The sequence below is a fragment of the Eumetopias jubatus genome, unplaced genomic scaffold (genome assembly GCF_037043125.1).
Source record: "Eumetopias jubatus isolate StellerSeaLion01/CBP00866 unplaced genomic scaffold, mEumJub1_p1.0 scaffold_5, whole genome shotgun sequence".
NCBI classification, from domain to species: domain Eukaryota; kingdom Metazoa; phylum Chordata; class Mammalia; order Carnivora; family Otariidae; genus Eumetopias; species Eumetopias jubatus.
The window spans coordinates 61,448,176-61,468,610 of NW_028274811.1; the positions used below are offsets into that span (position 1 = coordinate 61,448,176).

At 43.3% G+C, this 20,435-nt stretch overlaps 1 protein-coding gene across 1 annotated transcript in view; it reads left to right on the forward strand.

Moving 5' to 3' along the window:
• Positions 1 to 19,835, forward strand: part of RASGRF2 (Ras protein specific guanine nucleotide releasing factor 2) — a 225,033-nt gene extending 205,198 nt beyond the window's left edge. The window contains exons 20-27 of the mRNA XM_028114573.2: positions 3,116 to 3,176; positions 3,475 to 3,578; positions 5,869 to 5,953; positions 8,700 to 8,897; positions 14,101 to 14,180; positions 15,128 to 15,245; positions 15,833 to 15,901; positions 19,743 to 19,835. Coding sequence (XP_027970374.1) covers positions 3,116 to 3,176; positions 3,475 to 3,578; positions 5,869 to 5,953; positions 8,700 to 8,897; positions 14,101 to 14,180; positions 15,128 to 15,245; positions 15,833 to 15,901; positions 19,743 to 19,835 — 808 coding nt within the window. The remainder of the gene's footprint in view (positions 1 to 3,115; positions 3,177 to 3,474; positions 3,579 to 5,868; positions 5,954 to 8,699; positions 8,898 to 14,100; positions 14,181 to 15,127; positions 15,246 to 15,832; positions 15,902 to 19,742) is intronic.
• Positions 19,836 to 20,435: the final 600 nt, after the last annotated feature.

A 20,435-nucleotide genomic window follows, 5' to 3' on the forward strand; every position in this document is an offset into this window, starting at 1 on the left:
ATTTATTTCTTAATTTGGAAACAAACAGGGAATTATTTCCAACCAAAACCAGGAGATTTTAGTACTTAAGATTTCCATGCATTTGTGGACATCTGACTTTTTAAAAAAATATGTCAGAGCATAGGTAGCAATGGGCTCAAGTAAGTCTGGAAGGAAGAAAAGCCATGCCCAAGAAAGCAAAGGATGGTCTGGCAGGTCCGAGCAAGTGAAGCAAAAAGCAGTTAAACCATTCACAAATTGAGGAGGAGCAGAGACGAGGCATAGGCATGGGGCTATGCCAGCTGGTCTCAGTAGCAAGCAGGCAGCCCAGAGAGTGTGGACCAGTCTGTGGACAGAGGCCAATTTCTCTTGGCTTCGTTTTTAAGCCTATCTGATTTCTACTGTTGACAGAGGACTTTTCCCGTCACAGGACTTTGAATAATCCCGTTTCCTTTTAAATGTTTTATTTGGCATTTCATTATAAACGCACAGATACTTAACTGATCATGTCGGCTGGGAGATGTGAGAGAAACCCAAGTATCCTGGAGTGTCCATCAAAGCACAAAGGCAGTCAAAAGACTAGGAGCACATCCATCCTTGATTGGAACTGGGCCAGAGGTAGAGGGGCCTTCCCATCTAAGGCAAAATTTGTGAACATACCTCCCAGTGAATACAGGTTATAGTTGTGAGAGAGAAAAACATATCACATTGTAGTTAAATGTAGCCTTGACATTAGAGATGTATAGACAGTCAAGCTGTATGAGATAGAAACATGAATGTATTTAAACATATATTACATTTATACAGGAAACTGAAAGCTTCCAATAATAAGCCATTTCTGTCTCACACAGTCTCACAGGGGTAGGTTTATGATGAAGAAATTTAATTAGCATGCATAGTTTTTGTCTTGTTTGTGACTAAAAACCTCTGCTCAAGACTTTTCTATTTCTTTTTTTTAAAAGATTTTATTTATTTATTTGACAGAGAGAGAGGGGGAGTGGAAGAGGGAGAAGCAGGCTTCCTGCTGAGCAGGGAGCCTGATGCGGGGCTCGATGTGGGGCTCGATGTGGGGCTCGATGAGGGGCTTGATGCAGGGCTCAGTCCCAGGACCCTGGGATCATGACCTGAGTCAAAGGCAGACACCTAACGACTGAGCCACCCAGGCACCCCAAGACTTTCCTATTTCTAAAATACCACTTCCTCCCCAACGTTGTCTGACTAGCCGGCTTCTGAATCTATGTAGACATAAATCATGGTAAACAACTAACATGCCATAAAATGAAAAACAAACAAACAAACAATGACTTCATGGGTGGGCAGCTGGAGTGGGTTCGAGTCATAAAAAGGTGACCCACAAACCTCACAAAGCCCCAAGAAGCATCAACAGGCATTTGGGAAAAGAGAAAACATTAGATAATTTAATAAGACCAGAATGCATCTTGGAACATTAGCGTGAGACAACTGGGGAAAGGAACATTTGATAAAAGCTAACTAACTTCTTGACCACTTCTTTCCAGGGAAAAACTATTGCCCAGCCTCATTTAAAAAAAAAAAAAAAATCTTTTCCTTGGGTACACATAGTTATGTGGCCACTGAGATCTCTACAGGAACCTAGACTACCCTGGAAAGAATGACAAGAGCTTTGGAAAGAGTCCCTTTTATCCCCTATGTGTAATCCTTAAGTGTGATTTAACAGTCTTTGGAGAAAAACTTGTATCTGCTTATTTTTTCCTCACCTTAATCTGCCTTTGATCATCTGATGAATATTTCTTTCCACACTCAAATGATACGGTTCATTGCTAACAAGAGGACAGTCACTCCTTGAATCTAGAAGGAATCTTTATTCTGGTAAACAGCCAAGAGCTTTTGTAAGAGAGGAAGATAGAGGGAAGAGACTGGACTTTTTTGGATGTGATTTGTGCTGGCTCCTTGAAGAGGTGCCTTTATACACCTGCCTGAGACAAGCGAGGGCTCAAGTGACCGAACCCTGGGCAAGTTAGTTCCTTTGAGCTTTGGTTTCCTCATCTGTAAGATGGAGATCAGAATGCTTACTTTGAAGGGATTTTTGATGATACAAGAGAGTGTATGTCAGATGGCTCACACATGGCTGGTGTGTAGTGGGTATACACTAACCCATCTCTGTTGATTTCCTCTTATTGAGGGGAGGTGGTTTTGTTTTCATCAATTCAGAGCACCGCGGAACATCGCGTCATTATTTCTTTGAAAACTACCTTCCTCCAGCAGATAGGCTGTGTGGCTTGGGACTGTTGAAACATTTCGGTACTTTTAAAATGTGATTGTGCCTTCATTTTGGAAAACTTAAAATGCTTGGCCCAGATGGTAAGTTATATAATCCGTATCATTCTCCTGGACTCTGAACTTCCGTTGGACATGAAATATCACTCCCACTCTGAAACCGGCACCCACTTCAGGATTAATTAACTTATGTATTTATTCAGTCAGTCATCACTGGAAAAAAAATATTGAGAGCTGAATAGCTGTGTGTGTGTGTGTGTGTGTGTGTGGCTATTGCACCAAATGTATCTCAGGAAAGGCCATCTGGGAATCAAGGGAGAAGAGTTAACCTGCTGGCTTCTGCCTGGCATTGTTCAAATTCTTGCCCTCCAGGAACTCGCCTGAGCTTCTGGTCTGTGTGTGTGCAAGGAGGGAGTGGCTCTGCATCTTCTGCCTCAGCATCAGCAGGGCAGGGCCAGGGTAGGGGCTGGAGGAATGTGGATGCGGTGCTCAGGCCTGTTAGGATCCCCAACTGATGGTATTGCGGGACGCCCGAACTCACGGCCCAGATCCTCTCACGGGCCCAGAGCACACCAGCTCCCCCTCAGGCTCGCATGAATGGTGGGTGTTATATTTACCACCTTGTATGGAACAAGTTGGCTCCCTGGGATAACCCAGCTCTCCCGATGATCCTCCTGTGCCTTTAACGTGCATGTTTTCCTGTTTCTTCGACTTCCCACCTCCAGCTCATGTCTCTGTAGCCTCTCCAGTGGGAGGCACAGCCTGGTGGACCCAAACCCTCCCGCTTCCCAGTCAGGGAAATCCAAACTGCACATGGTCCTTTCATTCCTGGCATGTCTGTTTTCTTTTCATGGAGGATATTCTGATTTTTCTTTTTTAGGGCCCTTTCACAAGACGATCAAGATGACATCCACCTAAAATTAGAGGATATAATTCAACTGGTAAGTGCAGCCATGGTCTCATCCAGCACAGTTATGTGCAAACTACTTCTCAGAGGTGAGCGGTGTTATGCCCGTAACTGATAACCGGGCGCTTGACTGCAGTTCTTTCAATGAAGCCCGGTGCGATGACCTAAATTCAACTCGGGGGTTAGCAGTTGGTCCAGGCTGTTAATGTTGGCTGATATTTCTGAGCTTTCTGCCATTTTCTTCATAGCTAGAATCTCTGATGGACGTTGTCCTTGAGTGGCTGCGGGCACCTGCTGTCAGTGTGTGTCATTCCCCCCTTCCTCTCTTGCAGACAGACTGTCCGAAGGCTGAGTGCTTTGAGACCTTGTCAGCCATGGAGCTGGCCGAGCAGATCACCCTCCTGGACCACATCGTCTTCAGAAGCATTCCCTATGAGTGAGTGCGGCCCCACAGCTGCAGACCCCCTCAGGCAGGACCTGTGGGCTTAGCGCTGCCATTATTCCTAAGGCAGTTGTGGGTGCACAGAGGTGTGAGTCTTAATCTTACGATGGTTTGGTCCGACGTCAATGCCTTTTGGTCCCAGTTTATGTTAGAAATGTTGATTTGGAAACACCGGGGACTCTCAGGATGGTTACTCTTATGTTTCTTTATGTTCAGCGGTTCCCCCGGAATGTGAATTTCTTTGTACTCTCACATCCTTGCAGTATTGGAACCTCCATATGGCTGCAACCGAGGTTCTCAAACTGCATGGTAATTAAAAATCCTTCAGGAAACTTGTTAAAAATGTACGTTCCTAGGTATCCCCTCCAGAGATTCGGATTCTAGTAGGTTTGAGGTCCAGGAAATGGCATTTTCCATGAGAATCCCAGACACTACTGCGTGATCTAAGACTATACTTTGAGAAGCACTGAGGATGGGTAAAATCTGTAAATTCTGCTACAATTACTCACCTGCTTCCACGAATCAACAAGTATTGCTGAGCTTTGAGACTCTACAACATGTAGATGGATTCCCGAGACGGAGCTTTCCCCGGGGTGTGTGCGGAGCTGACCTGTGCCGCGTCAAGCTGCCCCGTGATGAGTGTCCCTATCACCGCTTCAACCTTCTCACGTAGAGCATGAGGGAGCGCGCTAGCCCCTTCCCGCTGCAACAATCAGGAGCTCCATAAGCAAGGCCTTTGTTTGGACAAATGACAACTGTTGGCCCATGTCCTCGAAAGAGCTAAGTTGAGGGTAAAGGAGGGGCTGGGCAAGAGATACAAATGTGACCCACATTGTAGGTAGAGAAGAGGCCATCATGATGATGGAGGGGTCAGGCGTGGCAGTGGGTGGTCAGAGCTACAGCTACGTTAGAGAGGCGTAAGGGGCAGGGCCAGAAGATGCCCCTGCTGGCTTTTCTATAGGCATTGTATCTTCTCACTCTCCCCGTCTCTACCCATGAGCAAGGTTGGCGGGGAAGAAATGTGGCCTATTGGCCATCCAAATGAACCCAGTGACTACTTGAAGACTTGAGTTAGAAACCACAGTGCCATGGGGCACCTGGGGGGCTCTGTCAGCTAAGCGTCCAACTCTTGATTTTGGCTCAGGTCATGATCTCAGGGTCGTGAGATCAACCCTCACTCCAGGCTCTGCACTGGGCATGGAGCCTGCTTGAGATTCTCTCTCTCTCTCCCTCTGCCCCTCCCCAACTTGCACTCTTTCTCTCTCTTTCTCTCTCTCTCCCTCTAAGGAAAAAAAAAAAACCCACAGTGTCTAGTGCAGTGGGGATTCAGTGGGGGAGATGAACATGACCTCTGTGGAGGAAGGGAAAGAGCAAAGGCCAAACCCCTATGGTCAGTCTCTTCCTGGGATTCTCCCTTCCTCTCCTCTCCTCCCTGCTGGCTTGGACATCAACCCATTATTTTCATCTGTGGAACTCCCACACCTTTATATCCAGCAGCCTTGCAGGAACTTAGAGGAACAAAAAACCTTTTGCAGGGACTCACTCAACATTTCTGGATTAAGACCGTGTCAGAGTAATTTCAATTCAGGTTATTTTTTTCATGTCTATACAGAACAGTTCCTCTATGTACCAACTTGCCTGTCCGTTGCTTGCTGTGGTCTGGTGGGCTGCTCATGAGTGAAGTGAGGGAACAGGGATGTTATTCAGAAGATAGACCTTCCAGCAGGCTGAGCTCCTACCACTGTTAATGCCTTCCCCATATGAAGTGGAAACAACAGTGTTACACGCCTTCCCCATGTGTCCTGTTCTGGGCTCTGGGGAGAGCAAAGGAAAATCCCTGCTCGTGGATTTGACATCGTCCTAGAGAATATCAGAGCAAAGTGGAGGAACACATGTTGTTTGTGATTAACATGTTTGGTAGTGATGGATTTTTCAGTCCTTCTGCTAAGGCTTAAAATTTTTTTAAGCTGATCCAGGGAAAATAATTTGGTTCCTGAATTAGTACTTAATGTCTTTATTCTTCTTGTGTTGGTCATTGTGTTCCCATTTCAGAGAAGCCTTTATCATGATCCTAGTAAGGACAAAGTTCCAAACATTTATAAGAGAAAGGTGGAAATTGAAAAATCTTTTTCTTTTTGGCATCGAGTGGCAAAATACTAGAGATGAGCCAAAATTCATTTGAGATGGTCAAATTTAATGCAAATAATATTCATACTCATTGTTCAGGATCATAGACACCATTTTAAAAACTTAATTGGTTTTCTGTTCTGTTTTGAACTTACAGAGAATTTCTTGGGCAGGGGTGGATGAAGCTGGATAAAAATGAAAGAACACCTTACATTATGAAAACCAGCCAACACTTCAATGATGTGAGTAACCATAAAAATAAAACCTGGGCATGTTATAGGGAGCTGAGTATCAGGGTCTTAAGATTCCTTCTCTAAAATAAAGCAAGTGTGCCCCCCACTTTTTAAACAAAACTGAGGAAAGGTTTAAAAAAAAAAAAGCTTAAATCTTCTCTAAGAGCTCATAGTGATGTAATAACTTCCAGTTAACTTCCGGACATAAGAGATTCACTTCTGATGGTACCCAAGTCTGGTAAGTCCTCAATAATGCATAGATTGTGGCTATTATTGTTATCATAATCATCATTACTTCGTGGTCATACATTGACGAGTTGTAATAGCACATGTGTCACTGGTCCCGGTGGTGCTGGTGACAGTAAGTTTGGGTTGGTACAAATCATCCTCATTATTACTGAGCATTCAGTGCATATGCATTCCAGGGTTGGAAGGGACCCCTTTGAGCATAATTACAGTGTTACCACAACTGTGCACAATGGTGACCAGCTGTTGGTCCATCTCCCTGCTCCGCTTTTCTCCAGCAGTAGGATGGAGTTGCCTTTATACCCACCAACTCCTAATTGGTTTTGTTCTAATGATTTTCATCCTTTGGCGGAACCACATATGTGGGAGCATCTTCAGGCCTATCTAGGCAGTTCTACGAAAAGACAATAAAAGGAATAATGATGATGTTAAAAAAGAAAAAAAAAGACTATGAACTTCCCTGTAGGTAAATTAATAAGTCATTCAGCCTCACAATACAAAACCACAGTGTAGATTCCCAAGACAGTGCTTTGTGCAGGGTACCTGCAGAGTACGTATATACCCAGTGAAGGTTATCACATGGGGAACATCCATGCCACCGCTGCCTAGAGGACGGGCCACATGACCTCTCTAGGCTACTCTCTGAGAAGCAGAGCCCCTGCTGCAGAAAACCAGCTTCTGTTGTCTGTGCCATGCACACACTTGGGTATAATGAACACGCAAATGAGCAGTTCCATCCCAGGTTCCAGACCCTCACGTCTCCACTCGGATGACGGCTTGCACTGTGCATTCTTCAACAGATTGCAAGTGGAGTTTCTTATCGTTAGTACTCCCCAGACCTGCCAAGCCTCCTTCTTCATCTTATGCTCTGTCCTTAGTCTTGCGTAGTGGCCCAGACCGCACGCTCACTCACCCAAACACAGACTCTAGAGGTCATCTCTGACTCGTCTGTCACCCACCCCACCTCACTCCCCAATATATAAATCTACATATGTCCCGGACCTTTTCCCCCCTACTTTCCTACTGCCATTACCTTAATTTGACCTTTCATCCTTTTCTCGGGGAGCTCCTACCTCACTACCCCCACTGTCCTCTCCTTGCCCCCAAACCCATTCTTTACACAGTTGTCACAGAAATAACTTTTCTGAAAGACCAATCTAATTATATCCCTTTCATGACAAAATTCTGTCAGCGGCTTCCTCTCACCTTCAAGATCCAGTCCCTGCTGCTCAACGTGGCCTACAAGAGCCCTGCATACTGGGCATCTGTGTCTCTCTCGTGGCTTCCCTGGGCTCCTCAGATGACTGCCAGAGCCTCTGTTACACCAGGCCTTCTACCTCTGTCCCTTTTCAAATGTTCTCCTCCTTTGATGGAAAGCAGTGGCTAACTCCTTCTCACCCTTTAGGACTCGCAGCAGGATGACCTCTTTCTGGATGCCTCTTCTCTACTAGGCCAGATAACCCCCTGCTACCTCCGTGTCCTCAAACCCCTCCATACAGACTTAGCTTTGCCTCTCACTGTGTGATATTTACTTGTTTGTCTCTGCCTCCCTTCACCTTTCTGCCTAACTAGGCTCAGTGCCTTGAGGTCAGGGATGCTGAATTATTTGTTTTTCCTGTTCTTACAACCTAAATGAATGCCACGTCCATTCTGGGTGCTCAGTACAAAGTAATTTTTTAATGACTATGTACAGTGATAATTCTGAGACACTGTGAGATCTAAAATACCTATGGAATAGTCAGAGAATCGGTGCACTCACCAGATTGAGCGTATGGATGTAAGATTACAGACCTTGCATTCCCTTCGTTAGTAATCAATCCTAAACTGTCCTTTCTATATTCTAAGCGTTGAGCTGCGCCAACTGCCTCTTTTTCTCTTGGTTTCAACTAATAGCATTACAGTACTTACCCTTGAAACACTATAGGTCCTGTTCACTCTGGTGGGAAAAAACCCAGCGAGATAAGAAGGAATAAATGTTCTCTCCTCCCCTGTCCCTAAATGTGTCCGGCTTGAGGGCTGATCAGGTTAGAGTTTGATTTGATTGGGGGTAAATGTCTTTTCTTTTTCTGTGGTACCTGGGGCTTCCTGGGGCCCCACCTGTCAGGGGCGAAGGAGCATGTGGAGAGGCCCCAAGGAGTGAAACCCATCATCAGCAAAGGTTGCCTTCTTCAGGAATTAGCTCATTCTTTTCCATTTCCTCAATAGTTACTGGAAATAACTCCTTCATCAAAAGTACTGATTAAAAAAAAATGACCTGTTCCCTCAACACATTGATTGCAAACAATCCCTCTGTTCACTGTGAGGATGAACAGGTTCCCATTGGTTTCTTGCTATTATTATTACTACACACTGTAGTCTTTTCGGAAGTTTGGTCTCTGAATGTGGACTTTGATCTCCATGTCCCTCGGCACTCTACTTTCCTGGCATTTCTATGGGGGATCCAGGCGCTGTGCCTGAATGCATTTCTTTGGCTCTTAGCTGGCCTCTCTTGGCTTTTCCGTTGTCTCAGATGAGTAACCTGGTGGCGTCCCAGATAATGAATTATGCCGATGTCAGCTCCCGCACCGTCGCGATAGAGAAGTGGGTGGCCGTGGCGGACATTTGCCGATGCCTGCACAACTACAATGGCGTCCTGGAGATCACCTCAGCCTTAAACAGAAGTGCCATCTACAGGCTGAAGAAAACCTGGGCCAAGGTGTCCAAGCAGGTGAGCAGCAGTGTGCCACACAGCCCACTGCTGAGAGTACAAGCCGGGAGCCCAGAGCCCAGATGAAATATTACTCATTAGGAAATAATTAACTGAATCGAGCAGCTCAGTTGCCAAAGAAAGGTGCCAACGTGGGTAATTACTGCGCTCTTACCACTTAATTGATTCTACTCGTGCGCACTTCTAATTGGTTAGTTTAAGAAAAGCAAATACGACCCCATAGCATTCATTACAACATATTCGGGCCCAACTTCAGATGGTGCGGTTGACAGTCAGGAGTTGTTTCCTAAATTATTTAGAGAAGGCACGTTGATCCCAAGTGAACACAGCAGTGTCTCACGGACCAGTTCTTTCTCCCCAAAGTAAGCATATAAATGCCCTAGGGCTTCAACTTTCGCTTTTTTTTTTTTTTTTTTTGTCATTTATGTAATAACCTTTTGGCATAAAGACTTAGGTGTGCCGGAAACTTTCACAGTTTTCTTTTAATTGGACTCAGCTTGTTCATGCCTATTATTTTCATTCGATATTTTCAAGATTCAAATGAGATCACAATCTCCCCGCTGCCCTTTCTCCTGGCCTTCTCCCTGGGTGTGGGTAGGTGTTGCAGAGGGCTCCTCTGGGCTTCTGGGAGGCCGTGTACACCCGCTGGTCTCCTGTTGCGGTCTTCTGCTAGTTGGTCCCCAGGTGCAGGCCACCGTGAATTGCCCGTGTGTGGTGTATGTGTGGTCTGCCTGGCCTGCCCAGGAACAGGGGGGCTTAGCTGACCTCACCTCCCCTTTAGCCCTCGTTGGCTCCCACTGGCCCCTCTCCTACAGGCTGCCCTGTCCCTCGTGATCCCTGGTGTGCATGCTAACTCTTCATTAGTAGATTAACTACCCTGGCCCTCTTAAAGGGCGGTGGGGGGATTTTCCAGACTCCTCCAAGTCCTCCTGGTGCCAGAGGCAAATTCTTTTGTCTGTGATCAAAGCCTGGACCTTGCAAACAAAAACCACAGCTTTTTAAGTACTGTTTAAAAAAAAAAAAAAGCAAACACTTTTTATGTTGAGATCATGTAGGTTCACGTACAGTTTGGAAGACATAATAGAAATCCCCTGTACCCTACACCTAGTGCCCCCCATTGTAACCTCTGGTGTAGCTGAAAACATATCCCAACCACAAAGTTAACATTGGTAACATCCACTAACCTTATTCAGACGATCTGTTTTACATATATGCTCGTCTGGGCCTGTGTGTATTTACTTTTATGCACTTTCATTACCCCTGCAGTCCAGCTACAACACAGTGCTGTGACCAGGATCCCTCCTGCCACGCTTTTCATAGCCATAGCTGCTTCCTCCCTGCCCCCTCCCTAACTCTGGCAACCAAAAACCTGTTTCCCATCTCTATAAAATTTCATCATTTCAAGGACATTATATAAATGGAATCATATGGTAGATGACATTTTGAGATTGCCCTTTTAAAAATCCCCTTGAGATCCATTCATGTATCAATACTTTGTTTCTTTTTATTGCTAAGTAGTACTCGTGGTATAAATAGAGGACATTTCCCCGTTCACCCCTTGAAGAACATCTGGGTTGTTTTCAGTTTGGGGCTGTTACAAATAAAGCTGCTGTGCATATTCACGTATAGGTTTTGTGTGACTGTAAGTTTTCTTTTCTCTGGGATAAATGCCCAAGAGTGCAAATGCTGGATCACATAGCGATTGCGCGTTTAGTTGAATAAGAAACTGTCGAATTCTTTTCCAGAGTGGCTGTACCATTTTATACTTGTATCAGCAAAGTATGAACGAACGGTTTTTCCAAATTCCTGCCCGCATTTGGTGTTATCACTATTTTTTATTTTAGCCATTTTGATATCTCATTATTGTTTTAATTTGCGTTTTCCTAATGGCTAATGATGTTAAATATCTTTTCATATGCTGATTTGCCGTCTGTTTATCCTCTTTAATGAAATGTCTGCAGCTCATTTTTTGACTGGATTTTTTTTTTACCTTTGAGATCTGAGAGTTCTTTCTATATCCCTCCCTCCCACTTTATTGTAAAATTATTTTAGCTACTCTAGGTGCTGCGACTTTCCATATAAATTTTAGTAAAAAAATTATGTCTAAAAAAACTTTACTGACATTTTTATTGGAATTTCATTAAACCAGTCAATTTAAGGAGAACTGACATCTTTACTCTGTCGAGTCTTCCAGTCCACAAACACAGTCTGTCTCTCCATTTCTTTAGGCTTTCTTAAATCAGCATTTTGAAATTTTCAAAATATAAATCCTGTGTAAATTTTTTAGATTTATGCCCAAATATTTCATTTTCTTTGGACAAATTTTAAGTGTTACTGTGGTTTCGATTTTGGTTTCCACACATTCATTGTTAGTCTGTACAAATGTCATTGATTTTTATTGTGTTGGTCTTCTATCTGCAAACTTGCTGAACTCACTGATCAGTTCTAGGAGCTTTTTTTTTTTGGTAGACTCCCTGGGGTTTCTACACAGACAATTGTCACTTATAAATAGGAACTATCTTAGTACTTTCTTTCTAATTCATACACCTTTTTTTAAAATATTTTATTTATTTATTTGACAGAGAGAGACACAGTGAGAGAGGGAACACAAGCAGGGGCAGTGGGAGAGGGAGAAGCAGGCTTCCCGCTGAGCAGGGGGCCTGATGTGGGGCTCGATCCCAGGACCCTGGGATCATGACCTGAGCCGAAGGCAGATGCCCAACGACTGAGCCACCCAGGTGCCCCATAATTCATACACCTTTTATTTCCTTTTCTTGCGTTTTTGCTCTAGCTAAATTTCCAATACTATGTTGAATAAAGGTGGTGAGAAAGGACATTCTTCCCTTGTTCTCAATCTTGTGGGGAAAGCACTCCGTCTTTTACCATTAAGGATAGTGCTAGCTACAGGTATTTTGCAGATGCTTTTATAAAATTGAGGAAACTACTCTCTTTTCCTAGTTTTTTGATAGCTTTGATGATGAATAGGTGTTAGAATACTGTTTTTAAAATGGGCTTCAAACAGCTATATCAGAATCTAAAAACTGGACAGTGACGCCCTTGTTGTGGCTTGCTTTTGCCTCCTCCTAAGGCAATGGTAGCCTTAGCCACTGGACACTGGATACAAAGAGCATATTATCCTGCCACACACATTGTCACACTTCATCAAGGTCAGTAAGTCAGTCCTCTGCCTTCTCTTTCATTTTCCTTCCCCTATTTCCTTTTTCATCTGAGGTTGGTACCAAGGGATTCTTAAATCTTCTTTAAGAAAACACTAGGCCTATGATCCAGCAATTGCACTACTAGGTATTTACCCAAAGGATACAAAAATACCCATTCAGAGGGACACATGTACCCTGATGGTTACAGCAGCATTATCAACAATAGCCAAACTATGGAAAGAGCCCAATGTCCATTGACTGATGAATGGATAAAAGAAGATGCAGGATGTATACACACACACACACACACACACGCACACACGGAATATTAGCCATAAAAAAGAAAGAAATCTTGCCATTTGCAATGACGTGGATGGAGCTAGAGAATGTTATGCCAAGCAAAATAAGTCAGTCAGAGAAAGACAAATACCATATGATTCCATTCACTTGTGGAATTTAAGAAACAAAATAGATGAACATTGTGGGGGGGAAAAAAAGAAGCAAACCAGGAAACAGACTTGTTCTCTCTATAGAGAACAAACTGAGGGTTACTGGAGGGGAGGTGGGCTGGGGGTGGGGTGGCGGGGGAGGGGGGAGGAGATAGGTTAAATGGGTGATGGGCATTAAGGAGCTTACCCGGTGTGATGAGCAGTGGGTATTGTACATAAGTGATGAATCACTGAATTCTACACCTGAGCCTGATATTACATTGTATGTCAACTAACTGGAATTTAAATAAAAACTTGAGGAAAAAAAAAGAAAAGAAAACATTAGGCCTTCCCTGTAGTTGGCTTACGTGATACCCATGTCTTTTCAGGATGAGGCTTTAGGGGTAACTGACTATAGAATAGGGGTGATAAGACTGATATTAAAATGTTTTTTTCAAATTTGAATATACTACCTGTAGAGGCATTAAGTAGAATATACCATTTCAATCACATGTATGTGTCACTCAAAGTGGCTTTAGAACGGGTAATGGTCTATCGTCCCAGGCCCAGGACTTCGGTCTAGTCACAGTAGGTAGTGCCTGGTTACAGATATGCCCTGCTTCAGACTCTTTCATCACCCCATATGCTCTGTAGCTGTCTCTTCTTCAGGTCTGAGTCCAGGCTGGGAGACATCCAGAAGGCCTGGTAGAATGTACAGTTGGGAGCCCACCAAATTAGATCTGTGGCTATAGGATAGACTACAGTTGTGCAACTTCTTTCAGCCCAAGGCCAGCTCTGGGCCAGGCAGGGGGCCCACCCGGCCCCATCCCATCCCCCGACCCCACTGCCCCTGCCCAGGCCTTGCTGGCTATCTTCTTTCAGAGTCCTCAGGAACCAGGATGGGGAAGGCAGCCCTTTGAGTCATTCTGAAAGCTCTCATGAAGCATGCAGCTCCTTTCCAGACTGAGACAGAGTAGTCTGAGGAGTCGCAACCTGGGCATTCTAAGTGCTTTTCCCTGCCATTCTGCCCGGGCATGGGTATTACTAGGAGTGGGTCATCATCCCCAAGGGCTGCCCTACCATTCTCCCATGTCCATGTGAGAAACTCCAGATCAATGTCAACAACAGTTTTATCTCTTGGTAAATGTCAGTTATACTTTTCTAACAAGTTGAGGAAGTTGGTCACAAAACAAAGGTTTTGTAGCAGAAGACAGCCAAGCAACCAAATCTGTGTCTTGATGATTTGGAAATTAACACCCAAAAAGATTCACCGTGAAAACCACCTGACATGAGACCTCTCATTTAAGATTCCCTAAGTCAACATGTGCTTTTTCAATTCTTTAAGTCCCTAATTTCTCGTGCATTGCATTTTTTCTTTTCTACACATTTTCCTCTTTTTGGCTAAATGAACAGTATAGTCACTCTTCTCCACATGTTTTTGATTTTTTTTTTAACATCAAATTCGGTCTGTACTTTGAAAATCATATCACAACAGTCTGACAAAGGTATCAGCACCTGCCACTATGGAAGGGAAGTGAGGATCTCTTGGTAACTCACCCATCTTGTCAAACCATAGGAGTATTTTCATGACAGGCTAAGTTGTTTGTTTCTTTCCAGACGAAAGCTCTCATGGACAAGCTTCAGAAGACTGTTTCATCTGAAGGAAGATTTAAAAATCTCAGAGAAACCCTTAAAAAGTATGTTTATCTTAATCATTAAGTTATTCATAATTCAGAAATGTATTTTTAAAATATATACAGTATACAAATAGTGGCCTACCTCCTACTTTGCTTTGAAAAGAAAAACAAATGGGGAAGAACTTCCACATCTAGGTATTTTCCTGATTTTTCTTTACATTTGAAAGACTGTGCGTATACAGTTAAGTGTCTTGTGGACATACCGGTGGCATGCAGACTATCCCAAATAAGAAGAAAATATCAGCATCTTTTACTCTAAAATCAAACCATCTTCTAATATAAAAAGTTTCTTGATTTGGTATTTATTAATCTAAGCACAACGAGGAGACTGTGGTTCGCAGAGTTTGCCCAGCATCCCTTAGCAAGTGGTCATGCTAGGACTCAGACCCAGTTAATTCTCTCTGGCTCAAAAGCCCATGTCCTCCTCACTCTTGACTCTGAGAAGACCAAGGTATGCCCCTCACAAAACAAAAACAAAGAAACCATCACTTTAGAATGCAGAGGTGATATTCATTAGGTCTGTACCTTCTAAAACATTGAAATCCTAACGAAAGCAGAATACAAGCTTTACGGGCTCTAATCACCTTGACTTTTCCCCCCAGTTCTTGGAGGTTCCTCCATGCTCTTACTCCCGGGAAAGTGCGGCCGGTTTACAAGTACTGCGGACAAGTGCTGCTGGCACAGACTCTGTCTTCGTCTGTAAGGCAGCCTGTTGCTCGAACATGCCGTCGTCCCAAGCACATGTAAAACATAAGGCTGTGATTTGCTCTTCTAATCTGTTATGAGATGTATTGAAAACTCTTAATATCATGAGTGTGCTTGTGCAGACGGAATTAAAAGGCTTTATTCTTCAGGATTGAAGCCACACGGTTGCTTCCCGTGAAAGACGGGAAGGGAGTCTCTATTTGCATGAGTGCGCTTGAGAACAGTGTCTCTTGGTTTTGCAGCTGTAACCCCCCAGCTGTTCCTTATCTGGGGATGTACCTGACGGACCTGGCGTTTATTGAAGAGGGAACACCAAACTTTACTGAGGAAGGCCTTGTTAATTTCTCCAAGATGAGAATGGTAGGTGGTCCTTTCATCATCAGCCTGTTTCAGTGACTGCAGTGGTTTAAAGAGAAGGGCTAAGTCACGGAGCTCACTGTTTGCTTTTTCATTTTGAGATGGAAGAGATGGGGGACACTGGGTTTCATATCTGCTGTGGCTGATTGAAGCGATTTTCAACAGGGGTATTGCAGCTTGCGTGCGGTCTGGGCAAAGGGGTGGGGAATGAAGCTCCAGGGATGACTTTCTGAGATGGAACAGTGACGGACAGATGCTGAAGGCTTCTTGCTGGACAACGGGGTTCAGAGCACCAAGTTAGAACGGGGAGCCCAAGGACAGTAACACCCAGAGCTTGCCTTTGCTGGACCCGAGGTCACCTAGGCCAACTGTTCCCCTGATTGTGAAGTCAGTATCTCCTTGCCCTTTGCATTTCATGTGGCTCATTGAAGGGCAAGAAAGCCCTGGCTGGGCATAGAAAATGATAGGGCTGGGCTCTGGCACTTTGCTGGAGAAAGTGCCTGACAACTTGTGCACAGGGCCTGGAAGAATGTGTTGCAATACAAGGAAATACTTTTGCTTTGCTTTTGTTGTTATTGTTTCTCTCCTAGATATCACACATCATCAGAGAGATACGCCAATTCCAGCAGACTTGCTATCGAATAGACCATCAGCCAAAGGTAATATTGTGTGGCGGTTAAGGGAATTAATAAAGGAAAAAGTGGAAATTAATGAGTTAGAAACAGTGGTAAAGTTGATCGATAATATCAAAAGCTGACTCACAGAAAAAACCAATAAAATAAAAAGACAAGTCTTTGGCAACTCTGATTAAGAAAGAAAGAAAGAAGGCAAAAAGAACACCAATTTATCAAGTTCTATTGATTATATATTCTCTATTTCTCATAAATCTGTCTACACCATTACCATCCTGGCCCAAGCTACCAATATCTATTACCTGGCCTACTTGCATTCACTCTAGAATGCAAAATCCTTTCTACAAATTGCAGCCAAATAGAACTCTCTGAAACACAAAGCAAGATATGTTTGTCCCTTGTGTAAAATACTTTATAGGTCTTTCATTGCTCTTCAGATAAAGAAAGAAAAAGTCTTGATGTGTCCAATAAGTCCCACATTACAAGGCCCCTACTCATCTCTCAAAATTCATCTCACATCATATATCCCCTTTCTTCCTCCGTCCCAGCCACAACTGGTCTTTCTTTCTTTCTTTTCTTTTCTTTTCTTTTCTTTTCTTTTCTTTTCTTTTCTTTTCTTTTCTTTTCCTTTCTTTCTTTCTTTCTTTCTTTCTTTCTTTCTTTCTTTCTTTCTTTCTTTCTTTTTCTTTCTTTCTTTCTTTTTTTCCTTTCTTTCTTTCTTTCTTTCTTCTTTCTTTCCTCTTCCTTCCTTCCTTTCCTTCGTTTTTAAATAGATATTTTTTAGAATCATTTTAACTTTACAGAAAAATTAGGAAGGTAGTACAGAAGATTCCCATAAAACTCACAGCCATTTTTTTCCTTATTATTTCATGGAACTTGACAAACTTGTCATGAAACTCATGAGGAAGCTGAGATGGGCAAAAACAAAACAGAACAACAAGAACAAAAAACAAAAAACCAGATGGATTTTTTGAAAAATAAAAAGAGTGAGAAAGAGCTTTCCCTACCAGATACAGACACATATCCTAAAACTATAATCAATAAAGCAGGACTACATTGGCATAGGAATACAAATTCAGTGGAGTGCGATACAGTCCTGATGCAGATTTTGTCTATAGGAAAATCTAATATGGAATAGAGGAGGCATTTAAAGAAAGTGCCAGAAAGAAATTGACCAATCAAGTAAGGGAATAGGAATTTTGGCTCTCCATCTGATACCATTCACAAAAAAAATCCAGATGAGTTCATTACCTAAATGTAAAAATAAATATTCATATTTGAATAAAATATAGTACAAAATATCCACAACCTTTAGATTTGAAAGAACTTCTACAGAACGTATGAGCTGTAAAAGATAAGCTTGATTGGGCACCTGGGTGGCTCAGTTGCTTAAGCGACTGCCTTTGGCTCAGGTCGTGATCCTGGAGTCCCGGGATTGAGTCCCACATCGGGCTCCCTGCTCAGCAGGGAGTCTGCTTCTCCCTCTGACCCTCTTCCCTCTCGTGCTCTCTATCTCTCTCATTCTCTCTCTCTCAAATAAATAAATAAAATCTTTAAAAAAAAAGATAAGCTTGATTAAGTTTGCTGCATCAAAATTAAAACTTCTGTATGACAAAATGCAATTATTTAAAAAGCAAAAATGAAACCAGTAGGCTAGGAGGTGATTTTTTTTTTTAATTTTTTCTTTTGAGAGAGAGAGACTACGTGTGACAACAAGTGGGGGAGTGGCAGAAGGAGAGGGAGAGAGAGAGAATCTTAAGCAGGCTCTGTGCTCAGCACGGAGCCCGACAAGGGGCTCGATCTCGCGTCCCAGAGACCATGACCTAAGCCGTAATCAAGAGTCAGACACTTAATTGACTGAGCCACCCAGGCGCCCCAGGAGATGATATTTGTAACATGCAGAACAAAGGGACAGAATGACAGTATTCCTATAAGTCGGTAAGAAAAGTATAAACAACTCAGTAGAAAAATCGGCAAAGCTTGGAACAGGTGAGGTAGCTCACAGAATAAGAAACAAAACTGGCCAGTAAATATTTTTTAAATGTTTGACTTCACTAGTGAGAAGGAAAACAAAATGCAAATTATAATGAGACGTCATTTTCACCTTACAGATAAACAAAATTTTATTTATTTATTTATTTTTAAAGATTTTATTTATTTATTTGACAGAGAGAGACACAGTGAGAGAGGGAACACAAGCAGGGGGAGTGGGAGAGGGAGAAGGAGGCTTCCCGCGGAGCAGGGAACCCGACGCGGGGCTCGATCCCAGGACCCTGGGATCATGACCTGAGCCGAAGGCAGACGCTCAACGACTGAGCCACCCAGGCGCCACCAGATAAACAAAATTTTTAAATCCTGGTAACATCAGACCTCAGAATGTTGGATACCAGGTGCTCTTATAAACTGTAGGTTACAGCAGTTTGGGAGGTTATATCTGCATCATCTGTTAAAATTAAAAATTGATGAACTGAGCAACCACAAGTCTTCTGCTTTGCTGGTGAGAATAACATGGTTCATCCTCTTTAGAAAACTGTGTGGTGTGGATATTTCTTCAAACATTAAATATGCATCTACCTTATGACCCAGGAATTTCTCTCCTAGGCATTTACCCAGGGGCGAATGAAAACATGCCCACTGAAAATCTTGTATAAAATGTTCATAGCATTTCTTAATAATAGCCCCAAACTGGAAACAGCCCAGGTGTCCATAAATAGATGAAGGGATCAACAAATGTGGTGTATCTATATGACGCAGCACCACTCAGCAATGACAGGGCAGGCTAGTGATATACGCCACAATATGGAAGGACTTCAAAACATTATGCTGAGCGAAAGAAGCTAGACACACAAGTACGTGCTGTATGCTTCAACTTCCATCAAATTCTCGAGTAGACAAAATGAATGCCTGGTACTAGAAACCATAGCAGTGGCTGCTCCGGGGAGCAGACTGACGGGGAAGCTGAATGAGGGAACTTCCTGGGGTAGGGAAACGGTCCTGAAGCTGTGATATATATGCTACAACTAATCCAACTCTTAATTTTTCTTATATAAGTTATATCTCAATAAAATTAAAGCAATATTTCCACAGAAATACTCCAGGCCCCAACATGTTTATTTTAGTGTCATTTCCTTTCATTTCACTTCTAGGGTCCACCCCAAAGGAAGGAACGAATATTCCCATGTGAGCACTAAGCAAACATGCTAATAAGGATTTCGCTGTCACTTTGTGTAATAGTGAAATATTGACAGCAACTAAGCACCCATCAATAAGAGATTGTTAAATAAACTCTGAAAGATCGCGTGTTAATGCTGTACAGCAGTTCACATTCTGTGTACTGACATGGGGAGCTCTCACTGACTTACACTGAAGAGATGAAAGCAGAATAAGGTACATCTGAGGATTATAAGGGAAGAAAAGATTTCTATAAGAACATGTAATATCTAGAAAGACAGAACACTCTGGAGAGTACAAACCAGATGACAACAGTGGTGTCTCTTCAGGGAAGTGCCTGGGGTGAGGAGCTGGGAGAGGAATGGAAATGTGTGATTTTCTTTCTTTCTTTCTTTCCTTCTTCCTTCCCTCCCTCCCTCCCTCCCTCCCTCCCTCCCTCCCTTCCTTCCTTCCTTTCTTTCTCTCTTTCTTTCTTTCTTTTCCTTCCTTCCTCCCTCCTTCCCTCCCTCCCTCCCTCTCTGTCTCTCTTTCTTTCTTCCTTTTTTTTACAGTAAGAATATATTAATGATTTTTAAACCATGAGATAACATTTTCAAATGTTCAAGAGAAAATGTTGAATTGTGTCCGATTCTGTTCAGAAAGTGTGCATAGTCGTGTTCTGCAAGAACCAAAAGCTAGGATTTCCCTGTTCCTCCAGGTCACTCAGTACCTGCTTGACAAAGCCCTCATCATAGATGAAGATACGCTGTATGAACTGTCACTAAAAATTGAACCTCGGCTCCCTGCTTGAAGGTCCGGCTTTGCCCCTGAGTCTGTAGGATTCTCATGGAAAGCGGGACGGACAGAACTGTGCATGCCATGCTTCCCACAGTGCCGAGAGGACGGGGGACGGAGCCAAAGCCAGTCTCCTCCGTGCACCAAAGAAGATGGAACGGACCTGGAATTCTGTCTCCAGCCAGGGAAGCCCAGCTGTTTGGGGTCAAAGACAGATGCTTTCAGACTTGGGGTGGGAAGGCGAAAACATTGATACTTGGTAGAGCTGATGGTGTGTTTTTCATAAGGGAAGGTCATAGATGAGGTGCAGGTAGCCATTTTAAGGAAGCAGGTAAGAAGGTCGATTTCAAAGTCTGCCCGTGCTCTGTTAGAACTCGTGGACGAGGAGAGTGGAAAAGGCCTGAGCTGTTTGTCTGGCACCGCACTGGCCTGGGTACACCTACCAGTCTTCTCTTAGGGTTTATAACTGCCTCTGTCATATTTTCTGTATTACAAGCTTCCAGAAAAGCTGAGGCTTCCTCTGTAGGGATGGGCCACCACATGAGCAATTTCAGTCTACAGCATGTGCATGGTTTTTAGTGCATTCTAACTATCTACGCTGGAGGAATGGCATGTT